The 22,030-nt window shown below is 43.0% G+C and overlaps 1 protein-coding gene across 7 annotated transcripts in view; it reads left to right on the forward strand.

Moving 5' to 3' along the window:
* Positions 1-22,030, forward strand: part of FAM184B (family with sequence similarity 184 member B) — an 88,944-nt gene that overhangs the window by 55,782 nt on the left and 11,132 nt on the right. For 4 of the 7 annotated variants that reach the window (XM_039540867.1, XM_039540863.1, XM_039540861.1 and 1 more), the window contains 6 exons: positions 4,128-4,214; positions 13,922-14,028; positions 14,709-14,841; positions 16,546-16,758; positions 18,440-18,593; positions 21,117-21,229. In XM_039540867.1, coding sequence (XP_039396801.1) covers positions 4,128-4,214; positions 13,922-14,028; positions 14,709-14,841; positions 16,546-16,758; positions 18,440-18,593; positions 21,117-21,229 — 807 coding nt within the window. The remainder of the gene's footprint in view (positions 1-4,127; positions 4,215-13,921; positions 14,029-14,708; positions 14,842-16,545; positions 16,759-18,439; positions 18,594-21,116; positions 21,230-22,030) is intronic. The other 3 variants (XM_039540865.1, XM_039540864.1, XM_039540862.1) reach the window with 2 other exon arrangements.

A 22,030-nucleotide genomic window follows, 5' to 3' on the forward strand; every position in this document is an offset into this window, starting at 1 on the left:
GGCAATCATTGAGTGATCCATTCCCTGTCATCCACTCCTAGCTTCTGACAGTCAGAGGCTAGGGACACCTAAAGCATAGGGTTGCATCCCTGACCATCTTGGTTAATAGCCACTGATCAACATCAACTTCAATATTTTTTTTAATCCAGTTATAGTTTTGGCCTTCACAAAATCCCCTGGGAATGAGTTCCACAGATTGACTGTACGGTGTGTGAAGAAGTTCCATTCACAACATTGTAAATTCATCCATTCATCTGCAAGTGCTGGCATAGAGAAGGGAATTTCCTATGGAAGGACATGTGGATTCTTGATGACACTCTGTAAATTGCTTGTCTAGAACCATCGAACCATCATTTCTTCGCACAATTGCCCAAGGATTGAGGTCCAATCAATTTATAATACTACCCTTTCCTATGCACTGAGTATTCACAGCCAGGAGACTACCATGTACTATATGAACAGTATTGTGTTTTGCTAAAGGCATGATTCCCAGCTGGAAATACTGAAATGGCTCAGTCTTGAGCTTCTGCCTTGAAGGTTAAGCAGTGTGCTGTTACTAATTCAGTTCTAACCTGGATAAAATTTCAGACCTAAAAATAGCTGCATAAGGCACATTTGTGGTTGGGTTGACGTAGTGAGAATGCTGTGCAGAGTGGAGGGAAGCATTATAATTAAATCTCGCTCTGGATGCTCCTGGAAACACAATATTTATATACCACTGAGATTTTCTAGGTAAACTAAATAAATCAAATTCTTGCCTCTTCTCGCTCTCAGAAGGAAGCACATGGGAAATGGACTAAAATAAAATTCTATAACCTAGGCATATTTGGTCATCTCCTTAAAGCTTTAGGAGCTTCCTCCATATGTGCTAAAGTGCAGGAGCTGATATTACAAGATACATAGCATGGAAGGGCAGGAACCATCTTTTCATGTTATACGCATGGACAGCACCTAGCACAATGGGGTTCCCGAATCCTTGTTCGAGGTACCTGAGGTGCTACCAGAGTACACATAATAATAATGGCAATGTGGTAACCCATCTTGGTTTCCCCTTTTAGGAATTGCCCTGAGTATGATGGGGCGAACTTGTAACCTTAAATGAACCTGAAATAACTTTGGAGCCAGCAAAACAACATCACATGGTAACACTATGTCACTATGTTGTGATGTTTTGTCTAACATGGTGCCATTTCGAAGCAATATCATCATATGATATTGAGTGAGTGAAATGTTGCAACATCATGGTGCCCAAATTTGTCTCACTGACAGGGATGAAAGTAACTTAAAAGTCTTACCTGGCCCCCGGAAGGGGTGGGGCCTCGGCCAGAAGGGGCAGAGCTGGGAGAGTTCAGCCTCCCCCAGCCAGCCCTTCAGCGTTGCCTGGCCCACGTCGCCCAGGTCTCCAGTGGTGATTTAAAGGGCCTGGGACTCCAGCGGCTGCTTCAGTAGCAGCGGCCTGGGCCCTTTTAAATCGCCGGGGTGGGTGGGGACAGTGACATTAAAGCCCTGCCAGCAGGGCCGCCAATGTGGGGGAGGGGCAAAAGGGTCAGCGATGTCAAAGCATTGCCATGGCAGCACTTTAACATCGGCTGTGAACGGGCCCGTACCAGCAGCCACTTCTTACCGGTACACCGTACCAGCACGTACTGGCCCACTTTCACCTCTGCTCACTGAACACATTCTCAAATGTGGCAATTCTAATCATTCTAATCAGAAGGCAGTTTTAAGTCTTCCAAATGAATGCAGCCCCTTACAATAGGGATAGAAACAAGAACATCAAATTTTCTCTATAATCAGGTAGCTAGAACAATAAACCAAATGCTTCTCTTTGATTCCAAGAGCAGAGCTCAGTCCCGATCAGGGGCAGCTCTATGTTTTTTGCCGCCCCAAGCATGGCAGTCAGGCAGCCTTCGGCGGCGGCGGCTCTGTGGGTGATCTGCTGGTCCCGCGCCTTCGGCGTACCTGTCGCCGAATTTCTGCCAAACCCGCAGGACCGGCAGACGTCCCACAGAAACGCCACCTCCCGCAGAAACGCCTCCCGCAGAAATGCCCTCACGGTGACCGGCATGCCACCACTCACCCCCAGCTTGCCGCCCCAAGCATGCTGGCGCCGCCCCTGGTCCCGATATTTCACTCTTCTTACAGGCACCAGAGAGAAGAAGGTCCAGGAATTAGGGCTTTAGCTAGGATTTAGGAGACCCAAGTTCAATTTTCTACTCCACCACAGACTTCCTGTATGATCTTGTGCAAATTGATTAATCTCTCTGTGTCTCAGTTCACCATCTGTAAAATGGGGATAATAGTACTTTCCTCCTTCACAGGAGTGTTGTGAGTATAAGTACATTAAAGATTGTGAGATGTTATGATAAGGTGATGGGGACCATATAAGCCACTTAGAAAGATACAAATCTTTCACTGATGTCTAGCTGTCTAATTTATCCATACAAGGCATTTCTAATGCCTCCAAAACCTTGGTATATAGGGATATCCACATGTGTAGAGAGAGCAGAATATGGATTGAAAGAAATAAACCCATTCTTCCCAACAAAGAGATCCTAGTTATGGTTAGAAAAGTGAAATATTTTTAAAGTTTTATAATTCATATTTTTTCTATACCACACTGGATGTTTTATCAGTCATTTTCTCTTTTTTGCGGAGGGTAGCGGGAAAAGATTGGGAGACAAAGTCAGCTGTTCTTAGAAGGCCAAGTGCAAGTATACTGTGAGAAAAAGACCTTAATATTGGTGAAAAAATGATATTAATAAAACTATTTTGTGAGGTCATTGGCTAGGCCATTACAAAGTTGTCTGTGTCTGTATGGAATATTAAGATATATAGCTACAAGTATGTTACAGCCAGGATGTTTGAAAATGTAGCAGTACATATTATGATTAGCTAGTTATGACTAATCAAAGAATCAAAGAAATTCCTGAGGTTTCTATCACCATGGAGACAAGCCAAATATCAGGAAGTTACCCCTCCTTAGTCAGAAAACCGTGTTCATTACCCCTAAGTGTCTCATCTAGACCCAAACACCTCCCGCTTATATAAATATCGGTTTGATACAAATGTTATCCTTATTTCAAGACAAACAATGTAAAACATTCACATTTTAGGAAGAGACCTGCTTGTGAAATGGAATGTAGGGTTGAATTATCAGAGCAATAAATCTAGGGCTAACATGGGCTTTTTCATCCTCCAAAGAGAAACTTCTAAGTAAATCCACACAACAAAGTCTATAAATATCTTTCATGAAATGAATTTTTTAATTACCTTAAAATCATCATTCAGAAAAGTTTATAGGAGACATATGTGTACTTGAAAATGTTTTAAACCTTTTGTTTATTTCTTAAATGAAATGTCAAACAACTTTGTGAAATGCATGTTTGCAAATATGTTAGCTAAATGCAAAGCTCCTAATATCATAGCTATATAAATGGCAAAATGCTTTATGTACTCACATGGGATCTAGTGACCTTGCTTATCTTATTAGTAATGTAAGAAGACATTTAAATGTAGAATATTTATATTAATGGGGAATTAATTAATTCCTCGCAGTGGTCAAACAACTCCCTCAGGAAGACACAAAGAATCATCTCTCCAAAAATTGTTATAAAGAATTAATAACTCGTTAAATAACTATTTAAGGAAAAGGCTTTCTGCTAATTATTTAATTTAAAAAAACTGTTTTGAGAGCCAAACACTTGTATATAAAGAATAGGAGTGTTTGGACTCTTTAAAAATGGAATTTCATTTCCTGACAAACTCTAATAAAATGGAAGAAATATCTCAGAAAGTGAACTGAATAAAAAGAGAGAGTTAAAACTAACTTTAAACGTTGTCTGATGCTGTCCTGCCACAAGAAGAACAAAGGCAATTAGACGGGTATTCAGGAGCTATAGGTGTCACCTAAGTCAATCCCGAAGGCATGGAGCCAGTGAAAGAGTGACAGCAACCGACTTTGAATCTAAACAAACCTGGAAGAGGTGTGTTTTCCTACAATTTCATGGAATTAGGAAGGAGAAGAGTATAAAAAACTCTGAAGTGAACACCTCTCTCACACACACCCTCTCTGCTACTCTCCATACAGCAAACACTCCATAATTTATCCTGTCAATCTCTACAAGCAGGCTACCAGAGACACACAAGAAAAACAGAAGACTCAGGAAGAGAACAAGCCAAGGAAAACCTCCCCAAGAGTTGAATGTGGATTGGTGAGAAAAAGACACTGTCAAGGGATTAGATTTAAAAACTCTTGTAATGATTTTATTGGAATATTGAAATTCAATTGTAACTTTAAAATATGAACAGTTTCTCTGGTTAATTACCAGATGGTTAGACTATGTATTCCTGGAGAGGAGACAAGGGCTAAACATTGGTAAACCAAGAAATAGTGGGACTTAATTGGATTTTAGATTCTTTATATTGGTTAACTGGCCTAATTTAATGTGATTCTTTCTTTAAAAGGCTTCTTCTAAGTAACTCTCTTTGATTTCATAGTATTTAGTTAAGTTTGCTTACTTTCTCATGTATAAACTTGCTGGTTATTATTATTAACTAAACAGGATCTACCTGCTTATAAACAAATTATTTTGTCCAACTATAGGCAGTTCAAGTATGAATGAATTTACAATAATTTTGGGAAATGAAACAATATACTTTGGGATTAATTTACCAGATGTAGAACACCTAAGAGTAGAGTTCACTCTCAGTGATACTGCTGCCAAAACTCTGCACAGAGAGGCACACAGATGTGATTGTAATGGAAGTAACCAGTTCATTATTTGTGTTGTTTTGCTTAATGTTTTCTTTGCCTTTTTTTAATAATAAAATAGCCATTGTTAATAATTGTGATTATTTTGCCTTGTCTCAATTACAGTGTCCCTTAAAAGAACCCCTATGACTAAAGTAGTGGGAGTCGCACCCCTGAGTTTACAGTAAGAGGAACAATTAGTAAGAGTTGGCCTACCATTTCTTGTTTCTCTAAACTTAAAATTACTTGGTATCCCACAATTTAAATTTACCCTCTTTACTCCGCAATACTATTGAAATTTGAAAATAATTCAGCAGCACATAGTAAACATACTGCTACTTGCTGTTGGAGCTGTGGAAAAGGGATTTGATGCATCTTTAGGTCCCTTAACACAAAGTCTTGTTGGATGGAAGTGTATGAATTATGGTATTAGGTCTACAACAGGCTGTGCTTTCAGGCTGAGACTTTGTTTTGCAATAGGATGGTATAAAATACAAAGTCACACAAGCTGTTGCTGTTATTATTTTCTATTAACGCTAAATAAAATGAGTCAGATATTCAGCTGATGTAAATTGGCATAGCTCTATTGACTTTCAGTAGAGCTATGCCAATTTAAACCACCTGAGGGTCTGGCCAGATATTTTGAAGCAATGCAATGCAATGCAAGACTGCAAAAAGGCTGAATGTAGCTAAATGATCGGGAGAGAGGGCATGCATTGGTGAATCTTGAAACCCCCTTTCATGGCTTGAAAGATAAGAAAAAGAAGTTTAGTGGGATGTAGCCTTTATTCTGGACCTCTGTCTAAGATATTAGAAATAGTGGGGTGCATAACGTATTCCTAAGAAGAAATATTATGGTTTGTATGCCTATCCTATTTGTATAGCTCCTACTCCCAACTCCCTTTCAACAAAATAAAATATTTGAAATAGGAAATCCTTTTTCCATCCAATTTCCTCTTCATCCATTATTCTCTGTGACCCTGCAGATTTACGGCTCAATCTGTTCCTAGTCAGTGTGAACTTAATATTACCAATGTTTTGAACCATTAGTTCCCCTCTTATAGCTTTCTAACCTGGTAAGCCCAGTTGGAGTTCAGATGTCCCTCTTCTTTTCTTCATACTTATTTGATTCACAAAAGGAAAAAGCACCCTGGGTTTTTTAATTGGAAAATACAAAGCCTGAATCTGAACACCTCATTTGAAAATTATACTTTGATGCTTCCTCACAGTGGTATTTGGGCCCAGAAAGAGAAATACGCTGTGGAGTAAATTAATGTTAATACGTGTTATGCCTATCCCTTCCCCCCATCCGGCCCCTCCCACTCCCCACCTCCTGACTGCCCCCCTCCGAGCCATCCAACCCCCCCTGCTTCTTGTCCCTTGATCACTTCCTCATGGGACCCCCACCCCTAACCGCCCCCCTGGACCCCCACTCCCTATCCAACCCCCACTGCTCCCTGTCCCCTGACACCACTGACCCCTATCCACACCCCCATGCCCCTGAAAGGCCCCCCAGGACTCCCACGCCTATCCAACCACCCTCTGCTCCCTGTCCCCTGACTGCCTTCTGGGATCCTCTGCCCCTTATCCAACCCCGCTGCTCCCCGCCCCCTTACGATGCCGCTCAGAACACCAGGACTGGCAGCCGTGCTGCCCAGCAGGAGCTCGCAGCCCCGCCACCCAGAGCACTGGTGGCACAGCAAGCTGAGGCTGTGGGGGAGAGGGGACAGCAGGGGAGGGGCCAGGGGCTAGCCTCCCCAGCTGGGAGCTCATGGGCCAGGCAGGACGATCCCGTGGGCTAGATGTGGCCGGCAGGCCGTAGTTTGCCCACCTCTGTAATATACCATTGACTATGGATATGTCTACATTGAGAGTTTACCCATGTCTTGGCTCATATGCATTTGTCCACATGTCAGTCAAGCCTGCTGCCAGTCCACACTGCAGAGATGCACATGTGCCATACCCTATGTAGCTGTGTCCAGAATGACACTATAGCTACTTGTTGTTATTCCAACCCTGTATTCATAGGTGTTTATCCCATAGTCCTTGGTGTCCTTTCCACATGGAGCTGCTCCAGTGCTAGAACTTGTCTGTTCTTCCTCATCGCCTGTGTGGAAGTGCTTTCAGGTTGCGATACCGTAAATCAATTCTGGCTGTGCAACCTGCTCAAATTCTGTCTGTTCCAGCCCGGGGACAAGCCGTGGATCTGATTGATCAGCTGCCCCTGCTTGCTGGTGAATGGTTTATGCAGTGGAGTAGACATTCGGCAGGACACTTTATGGCATTTCATGAACAGTTTCATAAACACCAATGTTGGTAGCAATGGCAAAGTGCCTGACATGAGGGTTTTCAGGAGCTCTAGACACTACCTGTTGGGAGAAGCTGGGACCTTACTTCCTCCTAATGATATCATTATCAATGGCTTGTTGTTGCCTACCATTATTTTGGGGGACCTGATCCTAACATGGCTCATGAAACCATACTCAGACAACACTGGACCTGGCAGAAGCAGGTTCAGTTACATGCCTCAGAAGTTGTAGGATGGTTGTGGAGTGTGCCTTTGACAGGATAAAGGTCAGATGGTGCAATTTACTGACCTCTTTGGATGCCCTTGTGTCAATGCCGGTCATGTGATAGCAGTCTGCTGTGCTCTCCACAACATCTGCAAGGTGAACATTTTTATGGAGTGGATGCAAGGCAAGACATCATTGGTCAGGGACAATCACCAATACTTTTGTTTGAGGCGGGTGAACCACTGGAGAACATAAATATTTTTGAAATACTACAGTGGAAAAAAGTGCTGTTCTAGTGGTGGGATCCCATCAACTTATGCAAGGGAGATTTTTAGAAAACTGGCATGGAACTGCATATCCATTGAGCAGAGAGGCTTAGTGAACTACCAGCATGGTCCAAGAAAATTTTCTCTTCCCAGAAATCTGAGAAATCATCTGGAATTTTTATTCCATGAAAAGTTTTCAGACATCATGGTCCCAGAGGGGAATGAAATCAGGATGACAATTAACCAAAGTTTGCATTATGAGGCGCACCTCTAATGACCGGTGGCTGAAGCAGTCTAGGCAGAAGTCAATTGTGCACAGGTTGTCAGGTAGCCGGGAGGTCAATCCATATAAGAGGCTGTCCAGGGCAATGGTCAGATTTCTCGCAGGGGTCAATAGCTGGAAGATCCAATCCAAGGGACTGAGTCAGCGGATTAGGGATGCTAGGGTAAGATCAGGTGAGGCAGCAGGGCAACAAAGTAGGTCAGGCAAAGCAGCAAGGCAGTCCAGGCAGCAACCAGCAGGTAATTGTCTGTTGCTCAGACATCTTCCTCTTCCTGTTGGGGCCTCTGTATAGTTCAGATACCCAATGGAGTGCTGCCTGTCCAGCAATCAGGGGCCTGTAGTTGCTATGGGTCTGTAGGCCTTGAGCACTATGGTTATTGGTCAGGAATGGCATTTCAGTGCCCTACTGTGGCACAGCAGCTAAGGATGATGCCGGTGTGCCTAGGTTCAATACTGGGGTCCTTAGGTAATCCCCATCAGGGCACCAAAGGAACAGGCTTGTCTGGATGGACTCTGTGGAAGGCTCTGGCTTTTTCTGGAGGGTGCACATGATGGTATGGTTCCCCAGACCGCTCTTCCAGCCTGTACACTTCCCAGTCAACAAGGTACCATATCTTTCCTCTTCATATCTGTGAGTCTAAGTTTTTTGTGGACCAGGTATTCACCTTGGACTTGGACTGGTGGAGGGGGAAGTTGTTTTTGTTGGGGAAAAGATTGTTGGAGAAGAGTTTAAGGAGGGTGACATGGAATACAGGTTGCGCCTTAAGAAATCGGAGAAGTTGAAGTTTGAAGATTACTTGGTTTATCTGCCTGCAGGTCCGGTAGGGACCTAGGTACTGGTGGTCCAGTTTACGAATGGGTCTGCCTGTCTTGAGGCACTTGGCTAATTTCCAGGGACTAGAGCATGCACTGCTTCATTAAACCCCAGAACTTGCTATGGGTCCTGTTGTAGCACTCAGGTAAGGTACTGTGAGTTTGGCTGCTGATAGCAATGTGGGCTGTGGGGCTGCAGGAGATGTTCCCTCTTGCAGTCTTGTGAGCTATTCTTGAAGGGTTCTGCACAAAGTTAGTTCATTGTAAAGCTTGGTTTTCCACCTGCAGGCAAGTGATCTGCTCCTGGAGGCTCAGCATCCCCTGTGGCTCTGTACCTGTGAGTTCTATACCCTTTTTGGGTAGAACAATCCTCGGTGGAGACCAGCATGGTCTGAGCGAACTGTAATGCCTGGTGGCCGAGGCGGCTAAGTGGCAGTCCAGAGCAGTAGTCGAGTGTGCACAGGTTGTTGGGTAGCTGGAAGGTCAATCAGTATCAGAGGCAGACTGGGGAAATGGCTGGAGTTCTCACAGGGGTCAGTTATCAGAAGGTGCAATCCAAGGGGCTGGGTCAGTGGGTTGGGGAGGTGAGGTGGGCAAGGTTTCAGGGCAACAAGGTAGGGTCAGGCAGGAACCAGTAGGCAATAGTCTGTTGCTCAGACAGCTTCCTTTTCCTGTTGGGTTCTTTATGTAGTCCAGGTACCCAATGGAGTGCTGCCTGTCCATCCTATCAGGGGCCTGGGGAGTGGTTGCTGTGGGTCTGTAGGCCTTTAGCACTAAGACTGGTCAGGGGTGGCCATTCAGTGCACCACCATGATGTAGCAACTAAGGGTAACTCCTAAGAACCTGGTGAACTCAAGACCTGCGATCTGCAAATACCAATGGCTACACTGATTGCCCCAAACATCACTTGCCTCATCAAGAGAAAAAACATCACTACCTGCTGCATGACCACAACTCTACCTGCTGCATGAGCAATCATCTGAAATGGCCTATTCAGAAAGTCCAGAAGAATAAAAATGGATTTGCAGTGGACATACCATCACCACAACGTGGGACAAATGTTGTCTAGCCAAAGAATGCAAATGTAACGTTGCCAGGATGACTGAATGACAGTCACAAAGAACTTTACCACTTTGTGAAGCCCCACCAATGTATGTGGTAGCCAAAGTACATGTCTGTACCAATAACAGGATGAATGAACTAAAAGCAATGACAGTTACAATTAACTTTGCCAGTTTCTGCAGCCAAATAGGCTTGTAAGCAGTAGTTGATGGGAAAACCAAGGAATATAGCCACATTACATAGTCAATCCTGGCTTTACAAAAAGCATTACTGGCAAAATTCTGCATTCATGCCTGCTAGGCCATGAATCCTGTACCCTTATAGGAAGGCTTAATTGGATACAATGTATGAAACAGAGTGTTGAGTTTACATAATTGTTTCATTTTTTCCCCTGCTGCTTGGCATCCATCTTGGGTAGTTTGTGGGGTGGGGGTGGCCAGGAATTCTTTATGGGTGGCTGTAGTTAACCAGCTGCCACCCAGGATAAACAGTATTTTGTGGTGTTTATTTTTTTTCCACCTGGCATCCATCTTGGGTAGCTCATGGCAGGGCAGGGGCAGTTTGTACGGAATGTCCTGTAGGGGAGTCGAAGTATAGTACGCACCACCCAAGATAAACACTTGTCCTCCTGGAATCTAGCATCCTCCTGCATGAAAAAAATTATTTGTCATATCCCCAAATCCTGCCCTAATATACCGAAGAAGAAGTACTTGGCAATAATAATAGAAAACTTGATGACTGGTGCTTACCAGGCTGTGGATCAGGGCCCCAGCTCTTCACTCTGTGTCCCCAAACAGGACCTGAGGGGATCTGCCAGGACTGTCTGCTAACCCGTCCTGCTGGGGGTCCTGACTGGGAGCACCAAGTTCTATGGGCAGCTCCTGTCACACCTGCCTCTCCTTCCTCCTGGCTCACAACAAGACCCTCTGCAATCAGGAGGAAATCATGTCAGATGCTGTGTTCAGTGCTCGAGCCAGTGCCAAGCACCATGCTGAGCTCTCCATAGCAGGGGCATGTGTGGGGCATGTGACCAGTCTGGCGGTTGGAGAACTTTGCCTTGCAATATACGGACTTGAGGTGTTTAATCTGCTCCCAGAATGGTACCGGTGGATGCCCTGCTTAGCTAGCCTCTGAAATTTTTTTGTTGAGATGAATATTATGCAAGCTCCTACTAAAGTCATGGCTCTGGATCACCAGGCAGCACCTGGTGTGGTACTCCTGGCAGCTTGCATCATACTGGGGTTCAGCCACTTTGAGATGGCCAGGCAGGAATCTGAGTTGTCAGCACAATCTCCATGCACAAAAGGGGAAGGAGCAAAATGCTGTTCAAGGGAACATAAACAGTGGGTATCTTCTGGCCCATAGAGAACAAGTGGGAGGGAACTGAGGGAGCTGAAAGGCAGGAACATACAGACAGGGAATTGTGGAAGTGACAGTGGAGGACTATGTTGTCTCAAGCGTGGTTCACCTTGTAATGGGTACACCCACATCACAAAGTGGGTGAGTACGTACGTGGGTCAGATGGTGACACACACTCTTACCCACACCCTCAAATGGGTATGCTTCCTCATATTCTATAACCCCTAACCTAGATGCATGTCTAAGGGCTTCCATTGTGAATGCTAGGGGCAAAAACCTGTGGCTCAACACTCGTAAACCCAGAAGTGTAGACATCCTTGTGTTATTTTGAAGGCCAATTTTATCAGCAACAGCAGTATCTAAAACCTTCAGTAAGTGCTGTCGTTCCATTACATGTGGTAAAACAGCCATGACCTCCATAGTTCACAAGTCACAATAAACGTGTTGGTTTCATCTTAGGCCCACATGGCCAGTTGGCCTAATCACAGACCTGAGCTGATTCACCATTTCTGTTTCAGTGAGACCTCGGGCTAAAATAATAGCAATGTTGGAAGGTGGGTGCAGTTGGCAGGTGGATGAGGGAAGCTCGCCCAGCATCTGCCTGCACTAAGTATATTTATAGCCAGTGTGATTAGTTCCATGGAACATTACATAAAAATGTTTAAAACATAAATAAATCACCCCATTTTAATGAATAATAATAGGGTGTGAGCCTGGATACAGTTACTCATGCAATAGTCCTTATTCAGGCAGGCATTTCCCTTAAACTCAACTGGACTATATGAGTAGGTGAAGATTATTCACATGAATAAAGTTTGCAGGATTGGGTCCATACTCTTTGCAGAGCCCAGTGTGCAGGGCCCTCCCACTCATTTTGTAACTCATGGTACACACACACACACACACACACACACACACACACACACACACACACACACACACACACACACACACACACACACACACACACACACACACACACACACACAGAGCTTGTAGGATCAGGTCCTCAGTCCTGAGCTGAAGTTCTGAAATGCAGCTTTTTGCCCCAAGTGTCCTATATTTTTTTTAGTCAGATTTTGTGATTTGGAATCTCTTATGTCAAAAGGTGGTTTTTTGGACTACGCTCTTTATCTGCTCACATTATGCATGCTGTTTTTACTTCTGCTTACAAATGAACAGACAGACGTATCCTTTGATGTGGTGCATTAAATTTACATTTGATCTTAATGAGTACATATTTTACTGGGATAAATGAACCTGAATGCTTATTCCTATCAGTCTTTTTTTAGTCTGCTCAAAATAGCTTTTATATAATTTTGCCAGTAGATGGCACTAAATGTACTGTAGATTAACTAAGTGCACAGTGTTTATTCCTGCCAGAGTGATTTTAACTTGATTTTAACACACAACTTGTGCTTCTTGCCATAATGGCACAAGGACACTAGATGTAATTAGTTTAGTTTCTATATACATTAAGTAACAAGTCTCGGTAGAACTAATATTGTGTGATTTTTTGTGTGTGTGTGTGTGTGATGTGTGCACCTGTCCGTTAGCCATTAGACTGAGTCTACCACCTGACTTTGCATAGGCCACCCCAGTGGTTCATATAGACTGTCAGATTGTAACTTTCTTTCGCTACTGACCGCAGCTTGATTTGACCTGTCAAACTATGTGAAAAGTTCCAATATCCACATCCAGCCCCTGATCTAATCCACACATCCCCCAGCCCCTCACAATGAATATTTGAAAGAGACCTGGCCACACATCAGAGACTTGAATTTGTTTCCAACTTTCTTTATGCATGTAATGAATGGTGAGTAGGGAAGTCTGATATATATAAAAATCATCAGGGTTGATTCAATTTCCCTGTTAGATAAACTTTCTGTCCTTGGCAGCCCTGCTAGAGAGCTTTTTTTTTTAGCAAGGCTTACAGCTGCTTGCAGCCTTCTATTGTGTCTTAAGTACAAACACTGTAATGCAGCCCTGGACACAAATGCCCATGTTCCCCAGCTAAACTGCTACACATGCAGCATCAGTGATCACAGTCCAAAAAGTGGACTTCTACGGCTTGAGGTAAAAGAGTATCCCCACTATCTGTACTACTGCTAGGACTTCAGGCCATTTGAGGGGCAGCAAATGTATGATCAGAACTGATAATATATCCAGCAAGGACAGTGGGACAAATTCACACAAGCCACTATATTATATATTCTTCTCTCACCCTTGCCCTGTTAAACCAAGCCCAAAGGCGAATCAGATGCAACAGGTGTGTGCCAAGCGGCCATAGGCAACTGGTTCCTGAATGGTGGATTTGAGCTCCTGTGAGCTTCATGCACTCCAGGACAACAGCACCTAAGTGGAGGGAATACAGTGTTCTGGTTTGCACTTATGAGCACCAATGCCGTATCGATGAACTGACTGGAATGTCAGACTTAGTCCCTCTTGTGGCCAGCCTATACAGCATATAAAATATCTAACCAGGGGAGAGATATGCCTCAGGTGCTAGAGACCTGTGTTGTTGGAACAGCAGGCTCGGAGTTTTGCCCCCAGCGTTGCAAATTCACTGCCACAGCAGATTCATTACCGCATGCTTCATGTGATCATCACATACAAAGGAACAAAGACTACCCTGCTGTCACTTTACTCAAAGCCATAAGCAATACCAGCCCCCCCCACTACCAGCCCTGCCATTTATATGCAAAGTTCCTTCCTGTCCTCCTTTGATTGTTTTGCAGATGAAATAAATTTGAAAAAAAAAATTACAAATAGCAAATTAAAGTAACTTTACAATAGAAATAAAGAGCTTGTGTTTAAGCTGAAAGTGTCTCTAACAGCAAGCTTCATACTCGCCTTTTTCTTTTAATCCCAGGATCCGTTTCTGCAGCAGAAAGACAGGTCTAAACCACAGAGAGAAAGGGGCAAAGGCCAAGAGCCCTTAAGAGCACAGACAGGGACCAGAAATGAAGCCAAGCCACGGTACAGTGCAATCAGAGGGCTCCAGTTATAAAGTGACTTGGAATTTAGGTTTTACTTGGAGTATGTTAATGGAGACAGTAGAGGGGAGTATCCTGAGACCCTGGGAGCTACATCCCTTCAGAGGTTTGGAGCGGTTGTGTGCTGAACCTGGGAAGGATAAGGGCACACTGAGAACTTCAGGGATGGGCCATGTGTGTCTGTGAATGGGAAGAGGTCAAGTAAATCCACTGGGAGAGTGCTCAGCCCCTGGAGAAGGGCAGCAGGCATGCTCAGCCCTGGCAGGAAGGACTAAGCACCTAGAGAGAGGGAGCACAGTGAGACCCTGGGAGAAACTCTGCATGGAAGCTGTCCTGTGGAGTGAGGGAGTGGCCTTGCATTGCTCAGTAGCACCTCCCTCTGGCCATTGCAGTCATGAATGAGTGCTGCGAGTGCAAAGCAACTGTAGACTATAAGCAGCTAATAAAGCTTTTCCACTTGACAAGTAATTGTAATTAGCTGATGTAAACCTAGAAAAGCCAGACCACAGGGAAGAAGAGTAAAATGAGCATGCAGTAGTATGGAGAAAGGCAATAATATGACCAGTCTGGAAATGTGTTGATCATATTAAGTAAATTACAGGGATACGGATTTGTTGGCTTGCGAGGCTCTCCCTTTAACAACATGGGCTCTGTTTCTTTAAGGCTGGAAAACGCACGTGCCCCCAGAAGGGAAGACAGGCAGCCTTCTCTTACTTCTTTACAGAAAGAGAAGGCAAAAGAAGCAAAGGTTTTGCAGGAGGAATGGCACAACCAAAAGACTGATTTACAAGCTCAGGTACAGTGACAAAACTCTTAGTGACATTACATGGTAGATGTGCTCCTTGGCTTGTGAGACATCTGCAGCAGTGAATTTTGTCATGGTAGCTTTTCAGAAAAATCTGTTGCTAGTTATTTAGAAAATGTAGCACTAAAAAAGAAGGGGAATGAACATACAATAAATGGCCCCATTGCCCCCAAAAGAGAGAACTGTAATTCTAGTTACTCATATGGTAAATATTATTTCTTACGTATTTATTCGTTAGGGTGAGAGAGGGGAAGCACACAACATAAGTCAGAGGAATAAATACCAGGGAGGGAGAGGAATTATTTAAGCTCAGTGCCAATGTGGACATAAGAACAAATGGATATAAACTGGCCATCAGGAGGTTTAGACTTGAAATTAGATGAAGGTTTCTAACCATCAGAGGAGTGAAGTTCTACAACAGCCTTCCAAGGGGAGTAGTGGGGGCAAAAGACATATCTGGCTTCAAGACTAAGCTTGATAAGTTTATGGAGGGGATGGTATAATGGGATAGCCTAATTTTGGCAATTAATTCGTCTTTGACTACTAGCGGTAAATATGCCCAATGGTCTGTGATGGGATGTTAGATGGGATGGGATCTGAGTTACTACAGAGAATTCTTTCCTGGGTGTCTGGCTGGGGAGTCTTGCCCACATGCTCAGGGTTTAACTGATCGCCATATTTGGGGTCAGGAAGGAATTTTCCTCCAGGGCAGATTGGCAGAAGCTTTGGGGGTTTTTCGCCTTCCTCTGCAGCGTGGGGCATGGGTCACTTGCTGGAAGATTCTCTGCACCTTGAAGTCTTTAAACCATGATCTGAGGACTTCAATGGCTCAGACACAGGTTAGGGGTTTGTTACAGGAGTGGGTGGGTGAGATTCTGTGGCCTGCATTGTGCAGGAGGTCAGACTAGATGATCATAATGGTCCTTTCTGATCTTAAAGTCTATGATTCTATAAGTCTAGGATGTGATGCACAGAACTCTCATTACCCCTAATGGGAGTTTTGCACTAAACTCTTTATCTAGCATTTCGTCAGTGGACCCTTCGATGTCACAACTCAAATGCCACTCAATTAACTGTGCTCTTGAACCTGCTCTTTGAATTGTGCCCTTCATTACTATGCAGCCTGGACAATGGGCTACCCACATGAGCGGGAGATGATTTGGAAAGCTTTGAGATCAAAGCTGTGATGCTTTATTTTTGTTAGTAAATTACTTGATGCAGTCTAACCAGACGGTTGGTGGGAAAAGGATGGTAGTGTTTCATTTCATTATATTCTTTCTGGGAGGGTATTAGCATCCCTGCAGATCCCACAGAATTGCTCCATTTCCCACCAATCTAACACTTCCATCCTCAAGGTGTTCTGTGGCATCCATCATTCTTCAAGCTGGCCATGATTTTCAGAGCTAGATAAACCAGCAGGATCATCGTTGAGAGAAATAAGGGGCTCTCTCCCACCAGGAAATGAATGTCCTGTTGTTTTCATAGAGCATCACATGTTCATAAAATATAGTAAAACTGAACACACTTTCTTCAGATGTGTCTGTTTTGATGCTGCGAAGCAGCTGAGTGCAGTGGTTTGTATAGTATATATCACAGTGGGGTCCTGACTAAGGTTTGTAACTGCTGTAGTAATACAAATAATAATTGATGAGGCTAACAGCTAACCACAGCCTACTAATTGTACCATTGTTGAAGGTTGCTCAGCTGAAGCAAACTTTAGACCAGCAAGCAAATAACTTCAAAGAATCTCTGAAGGAGCAGACTCTACAGTCCAGCAAAGAGAAAGAGACGCTTTTGCAGGATCTTCAAGACACCATTCAACAAAGCCAGAATGTTAAAGCACAGCTGGAGGCATCACATCAGAGAGCTCTACAAATGCTAGAGAAAAGCAAAAATCAGGAACTCAAGGTAGTTTTGTACTGACATTGATGCTGTATATTTTTATTTTCTTACTTGGTTCAGACTTAAATCATCTCAGGGTAACTATAAGTGGAGAGATGATTCTCTAAATTAAGGTATTTCCAGTTATCCTAAAGATAGGTCAATATTATTTCAAGTAACAGGCTACCCTGCTGTTCTGATCACTCACGGCCCTGCTGTTGTGCTATATTTCTTTATGTCAGTGCTTGACTATAGATCACACTGTGAATGAAATGTTTTGATAGGAATTATCTGAGCCTGGCCTCAAGAATAAGAGGAAATTCCTAAGAAATATATATATTTTAAGCATATTGTTAATAGGACTCTGACTTTTTCAGGTTCACCCATAACCCATTTCTACATAGAATACTTATTTACAGTATAATAAACTGATTTTTTTAATAATGTATTCAGATTGAAGAAAGTATAAAAAAATCAATTGTACAAGTGTAAAAAACACTGCTTTTAAATGCTTATGTAGATTTAACTCATTGACAAAATAATAATCAAAGTTCATACTGTGTATTGTCCTAAAGGGAGGTTTCCATTCAAGAAAAAGGTAAATTTTAAAATATCCAGGTGATTGTGACATTGACTTCATATCCACATTGCACACCTATGGTAAATTACCTTTTCTAGTTATAGAGTAAAACCTCAGAGTTACAAACACTGTGGGAATGGAGGTTGTTTGTAACTCTGAAATGCTCATAACTCTGAACAAAATGTTATGGTCGTTCTTTCAAAGGTTTATAACTGAACATGAACTTAATATAGCTTTGAAACTTATTATGTAGAAGAAAAATGCTGCTTTTAACCATCTTAATTTAAATAAAACAAGCACAGAAAGATCACAGAAAGAGTTTCCTAACTTTGTCAATTTTTTTTTAAACTTTCCCTTTATATTTTTAGTAGTTTATGTTTAACACAGTACTGTACTGTACTATATATATATTGGTCTCTGCTACTGCCTGATTGTGAATTTCCAGTTCTAAATGAGGTGTGTGGTTGACCAGTCAGTTCATAACTCTGGTGTTCATAACGCTAGTGCTCGTAACTCGGAGGTTCTACTATACATGGTATAACCATCCCAGGAGGAATTTAACTTAGACCATTTGTTTACAGCTTCTGCCTTGAACACTTGGAAAACCACAATGAAGTCAGTCAGGTGGTACAAATCTAATTTAGGGGAGCATTCGGCCCTCAGAATGTCCCAATCACATAGTGCCATATCCTGCAGGCTAGACTCAGTCAAAATTTCACCGACAAGGGCATGTTTATTTTGTCCAAATATGGACCAAGTAAGGACTGCAGGTTTTGGCCAATATATACTAATAACCAATAATGTTGAGGCCTTACTGGAAGCTGAAGAAAAATTACCTTTCTAATGACTAATAGTTCAGTCTTCAACATTTGTGTTTCACAGTTGATACAAACATTGAGAACCTCTCAAATTCTACTATAAGAAGTCTGGAAAACTTCTTCTGTTCCTTTGTTGCCTGGTTTTATGTTTTCTTGAGTATTCTGCTAATCTTGTGTTGATGAAATATCAACATTTGGTGATGTTGCAAATTAAATATGCTGTGCATATGAAGGGTCTGATTCACCTTGCATTAAAGCTGGAGCAGCAAAGTGGTGAATTAGGCCCTACATATATTTACCTTGCTTGCAGGAGGCAGAAGAACATTTGAAGAAAAAATATGATGACCACATCAAAATCCAACATCAGTATCACAGATTGGAAGTACAGGGTTTGGAAGAGAAGGCAAAGAAAGAATTACAGGGTGAACTTGAACGGATACAAAAACAACAAGCTGCATTGATAGGTATAATGAGTGATGTGTCACACAGAGCTTCCTACTTTATTATCATTTGAGAAATGCTCTGGTCATTCCATGCCCTGCAAACCCAGCTCTTTGTCAGCTCCTGCTGTATTTCCCAAAGTCTTAGTCATACATGCTTATTGTTAACTTAGCTCCTAGTTGTCAGTGGCCTGTTTAACAAAGCTGCCTTTGCAGACACAGCAAATCAGTACATGATAGCTGGAAATCTGTGGGATTTTCTGTGTTTCTTTTACATCAGGAATGATCAGCTGTGGGCCAAGTGTGTCCCACTGAGTTCTATGATGCTACCAATGGCAGCCTTCATCATACTACTGTGATCTGCAAATATCTCAGCCTAAAATGCTCAGGTCTAGATGCAGCATTGTGTGCTGGGACCTGTAGTCTCTTTGCACACCACCTTAAAGCTGAGAGGCTTCAGTTTGCTCCACTTTCTGCAAATTAAGCACATCCCCCAGTAGGGAGACCAGAGGGCAAGTATATATTATAGAGCTATACCTATCTCTAGAGCTGGAAGGGACCCTGAAAGGTCATCAAGTCCAGCCCCTTGCCTTTACTAGAAGGACCAACTACTGATTTTGCCCCAGATCCCTAAGTGGCCTCCTCAAGGATTGAACTCAGAACTCTGGATTTAGCAGGCCAATGCTCAAACCACTGCACTATCCCTCCCTCCTAAAAAGTGTGAATAATCAGGATGGAGGGTAAGAGGTGCCTATATAAGAAAAAGCCCCAAATATTGGGACTGTCTCTATAAAATTGGGACATCTGGTCACCCTATCCCCCAGGTTCATGGCAAATTGCCAGCACAGCCCTCACTTGAGTAAAGTCTGAACACTCCTGATTACACTTAAGTCTTTTCTTTTGCAATTGCTTCAGTCTTGATTGTTTCTAGCCAGTGTGATTTACCTGGTACTGGGTCATAAGTGAAGTGTTTGGGGTTTTTTTTCACCTGGCAAGAAAGTGGGGGAAAAGTGAGGCTGAATGATGCAAATGTTATCATTTTTACTTTTAAAAAAGCAATACTCGTGGGGCGCATACTATTGTAATTACCATTAAGTTGTTTGTCATGTGAAATCATAAGAAAAATCAATATATTTCATTGTATAATAAAATGATTTAGACCCATTTAACAATAACTAACTAGTAGCCTAAAGCCATTAAAAAATGGACACTCCACTACACTGGACATACGGGTGGAAATTCACCCTTCTGCTGAGGGCCACCAGGGCCGGCTCCAGGCACTAGCGAAGAAAGCAGGTGCTTGGGGAGGCCAATGGAAAGGGGTGGCACGTCCAGGTCTTCGGCGGCAATTCGGCGGCGGGTCCCTCAGTGCCTCTCGGAGTGAAGGACTTGGCACCGAATTGCTGCCAAAGAATGAAGTGGCGCGGTAGAGCTGCCGCCAAAGTGCCACCGATCACAGCTTTATCTTTTTTTTTTTCCTGCCACTTCGCCGCTTGGGGTGGCAAAAGAGCTGGAGCCAGCCCTGAGGGCCACCGTAGGCCTGCACATCTCTAAGTCCCAAACTACAGGTGGGACAAAGTGGTGCACAGGTCTCCTGCTGGCCCTCTGTAAAGTGGTGAATCTCACCCAGAGGTGAAAGAGGAGTAGCAGAAAAAGTGAAGCCTGTAGGAGTATTCACATGCTAGGAGTTAAGCACAGGCTTTGCTGAACAAGGCCAAAAAGAGGAACCAACCTATGTGAAGTTAAAAACTACTTATTCATTTGCAGAAATATGAAAAAAAAGTGGTGTTAGAAAATCAACTTTTCACTTGATGCTGGTAGCTGGCTGTACAGAAAAGAAAAGCTGGGAAGTCCGAAATGTGTGTAAGAACCTTATGTGAGATTCTAGTTTGGTTACTAAGGAGGTGTTAAATTCATAGAAAAAGGATAGCTCAGTGGTTTGAGCACTGGCCTGCTAAATCCAGGGTTGTGAGTTCAATGCTTGAGGGGGCCACATAGGGATCTGGGGCAAAATCAGTACTTTTAAAGTCCCTTCCAGCTCTATGAGATAGGTGTATATCTCCATATTAATACCATCCCCTAGGAAGTGTTTTGGATTATTCAACCTGTGCAAGGCTAGGACTATAATGTGGTTTAAAAGAGAACTAGATAAATTCATGGAGATTAAGTTCATTAATGACTGTTAGCCAGGATGGGTAAGGAATGGTGTCCCTAGCCTCTGTTTGTCAGAGGGTGGAGATGGATGGCAGGAGAGAGATCACTTGATCATTACCTGTTAGGTTCACTCCCTCTGGGGCACCTGGCATTGGCCACTAGAAGACAGGATATTGGGCTGGATGGACCTTTGGTCTGACCCAGTATGGCCATTCTTATATTCCTGCTCTTTCCAATCTTATTCAGTGGACAGAATGGTGGCACAATTGAGTGTCAAGGCAAAACTTAATGCTTTAACTTCACTTCCTACTGCAAAAGTAGATGTGTGCAGTGCTCTATGTCTGGCCTCTTACCTCCTTCACTCCCTGATAAATCTTTTGTTATTGTTGCTAGAAACTCTGAGGATGGAGCTGTCGGAGCAATACGCATCCTGCACCGGTCACAAAAAGCAAATGGAAGAACTCCAGACGGAGCTGAAGAATGTGAGAGCACTGAAGAAGCAACAGGCAAGCTTCCAATTTTTACTTCATCAGTGTTACTGATCAGATGGTAAAACTCTGTTTTAGGTTTTAAATGGCACTATTCCTGTTTAGAAACAGACGGGGTCTCCTTCCTTTGAGTCACAGTCCAAAGGCATTAGCATTGTTTATCAGCATTTTGGTGGGCAGATTTGTATTTCATGTGGCATTTTGAGAATATGATCTACAACAAAAATAAACATTCAACGAAATGATCAGTAATTTCAACATTCATTGTATATGTCAGCGGCAATGGGGATCTTACCGCACTCACATTTGATATTGGAAATCCACCAACCCTTATCAGGGATTAATTGAATAGGAATGCTATCAGCCCATGAAAAGTACAGCATTCTGACTAGGAGTCTGTGTAGCTTTCCTCCATATTCAATGGAAAACTTATAAAGGGAGTCTGTCGCCATTCCAGTGTTTGGTATTGTACAGCATTTCATGTGTTTAAAAGTACTTGCTCCTTGTTCTTCCTTATATACAATGTGCCCCACATTTTCAAACATTTTGTGCCTAACAATAGGCACCTAAAATAAGTGGCCTGATTTGTGGAGGTGCAGCGCACGCAAGAGTACCATTGATTTTAATGACTGCTGCAGGTGCTCAGCACCTCTAAAATTTAGGACAATTATTGAGGTTTATCGTTAGCTGTCTAACTGTAGATTTAGGAACCTAACTTTAAGCATCTTGGTTTGAAAACTTGGACTTGTGTGTGCATGTGTGGGGCATGTGTGTGTCTGTACTACATAAGATGAATACATACATATTTTAGAACCCAAT

Source organism: Mauremys reevesii, linkage group 5, assembly GCF_016161935.1.
Source record: "Mauremys reevesii isolate NIE-2019 linkage group 5, ASM1616193v1, whole genome shotgun sequence".
In the NCBI taxonomy this organism is placed as follows: domain Eukaryota; kingdom Metazoa; phylum Chordata; order Testudines; family Geoemydidae; genus Mauremys; species Mauremys reevesii.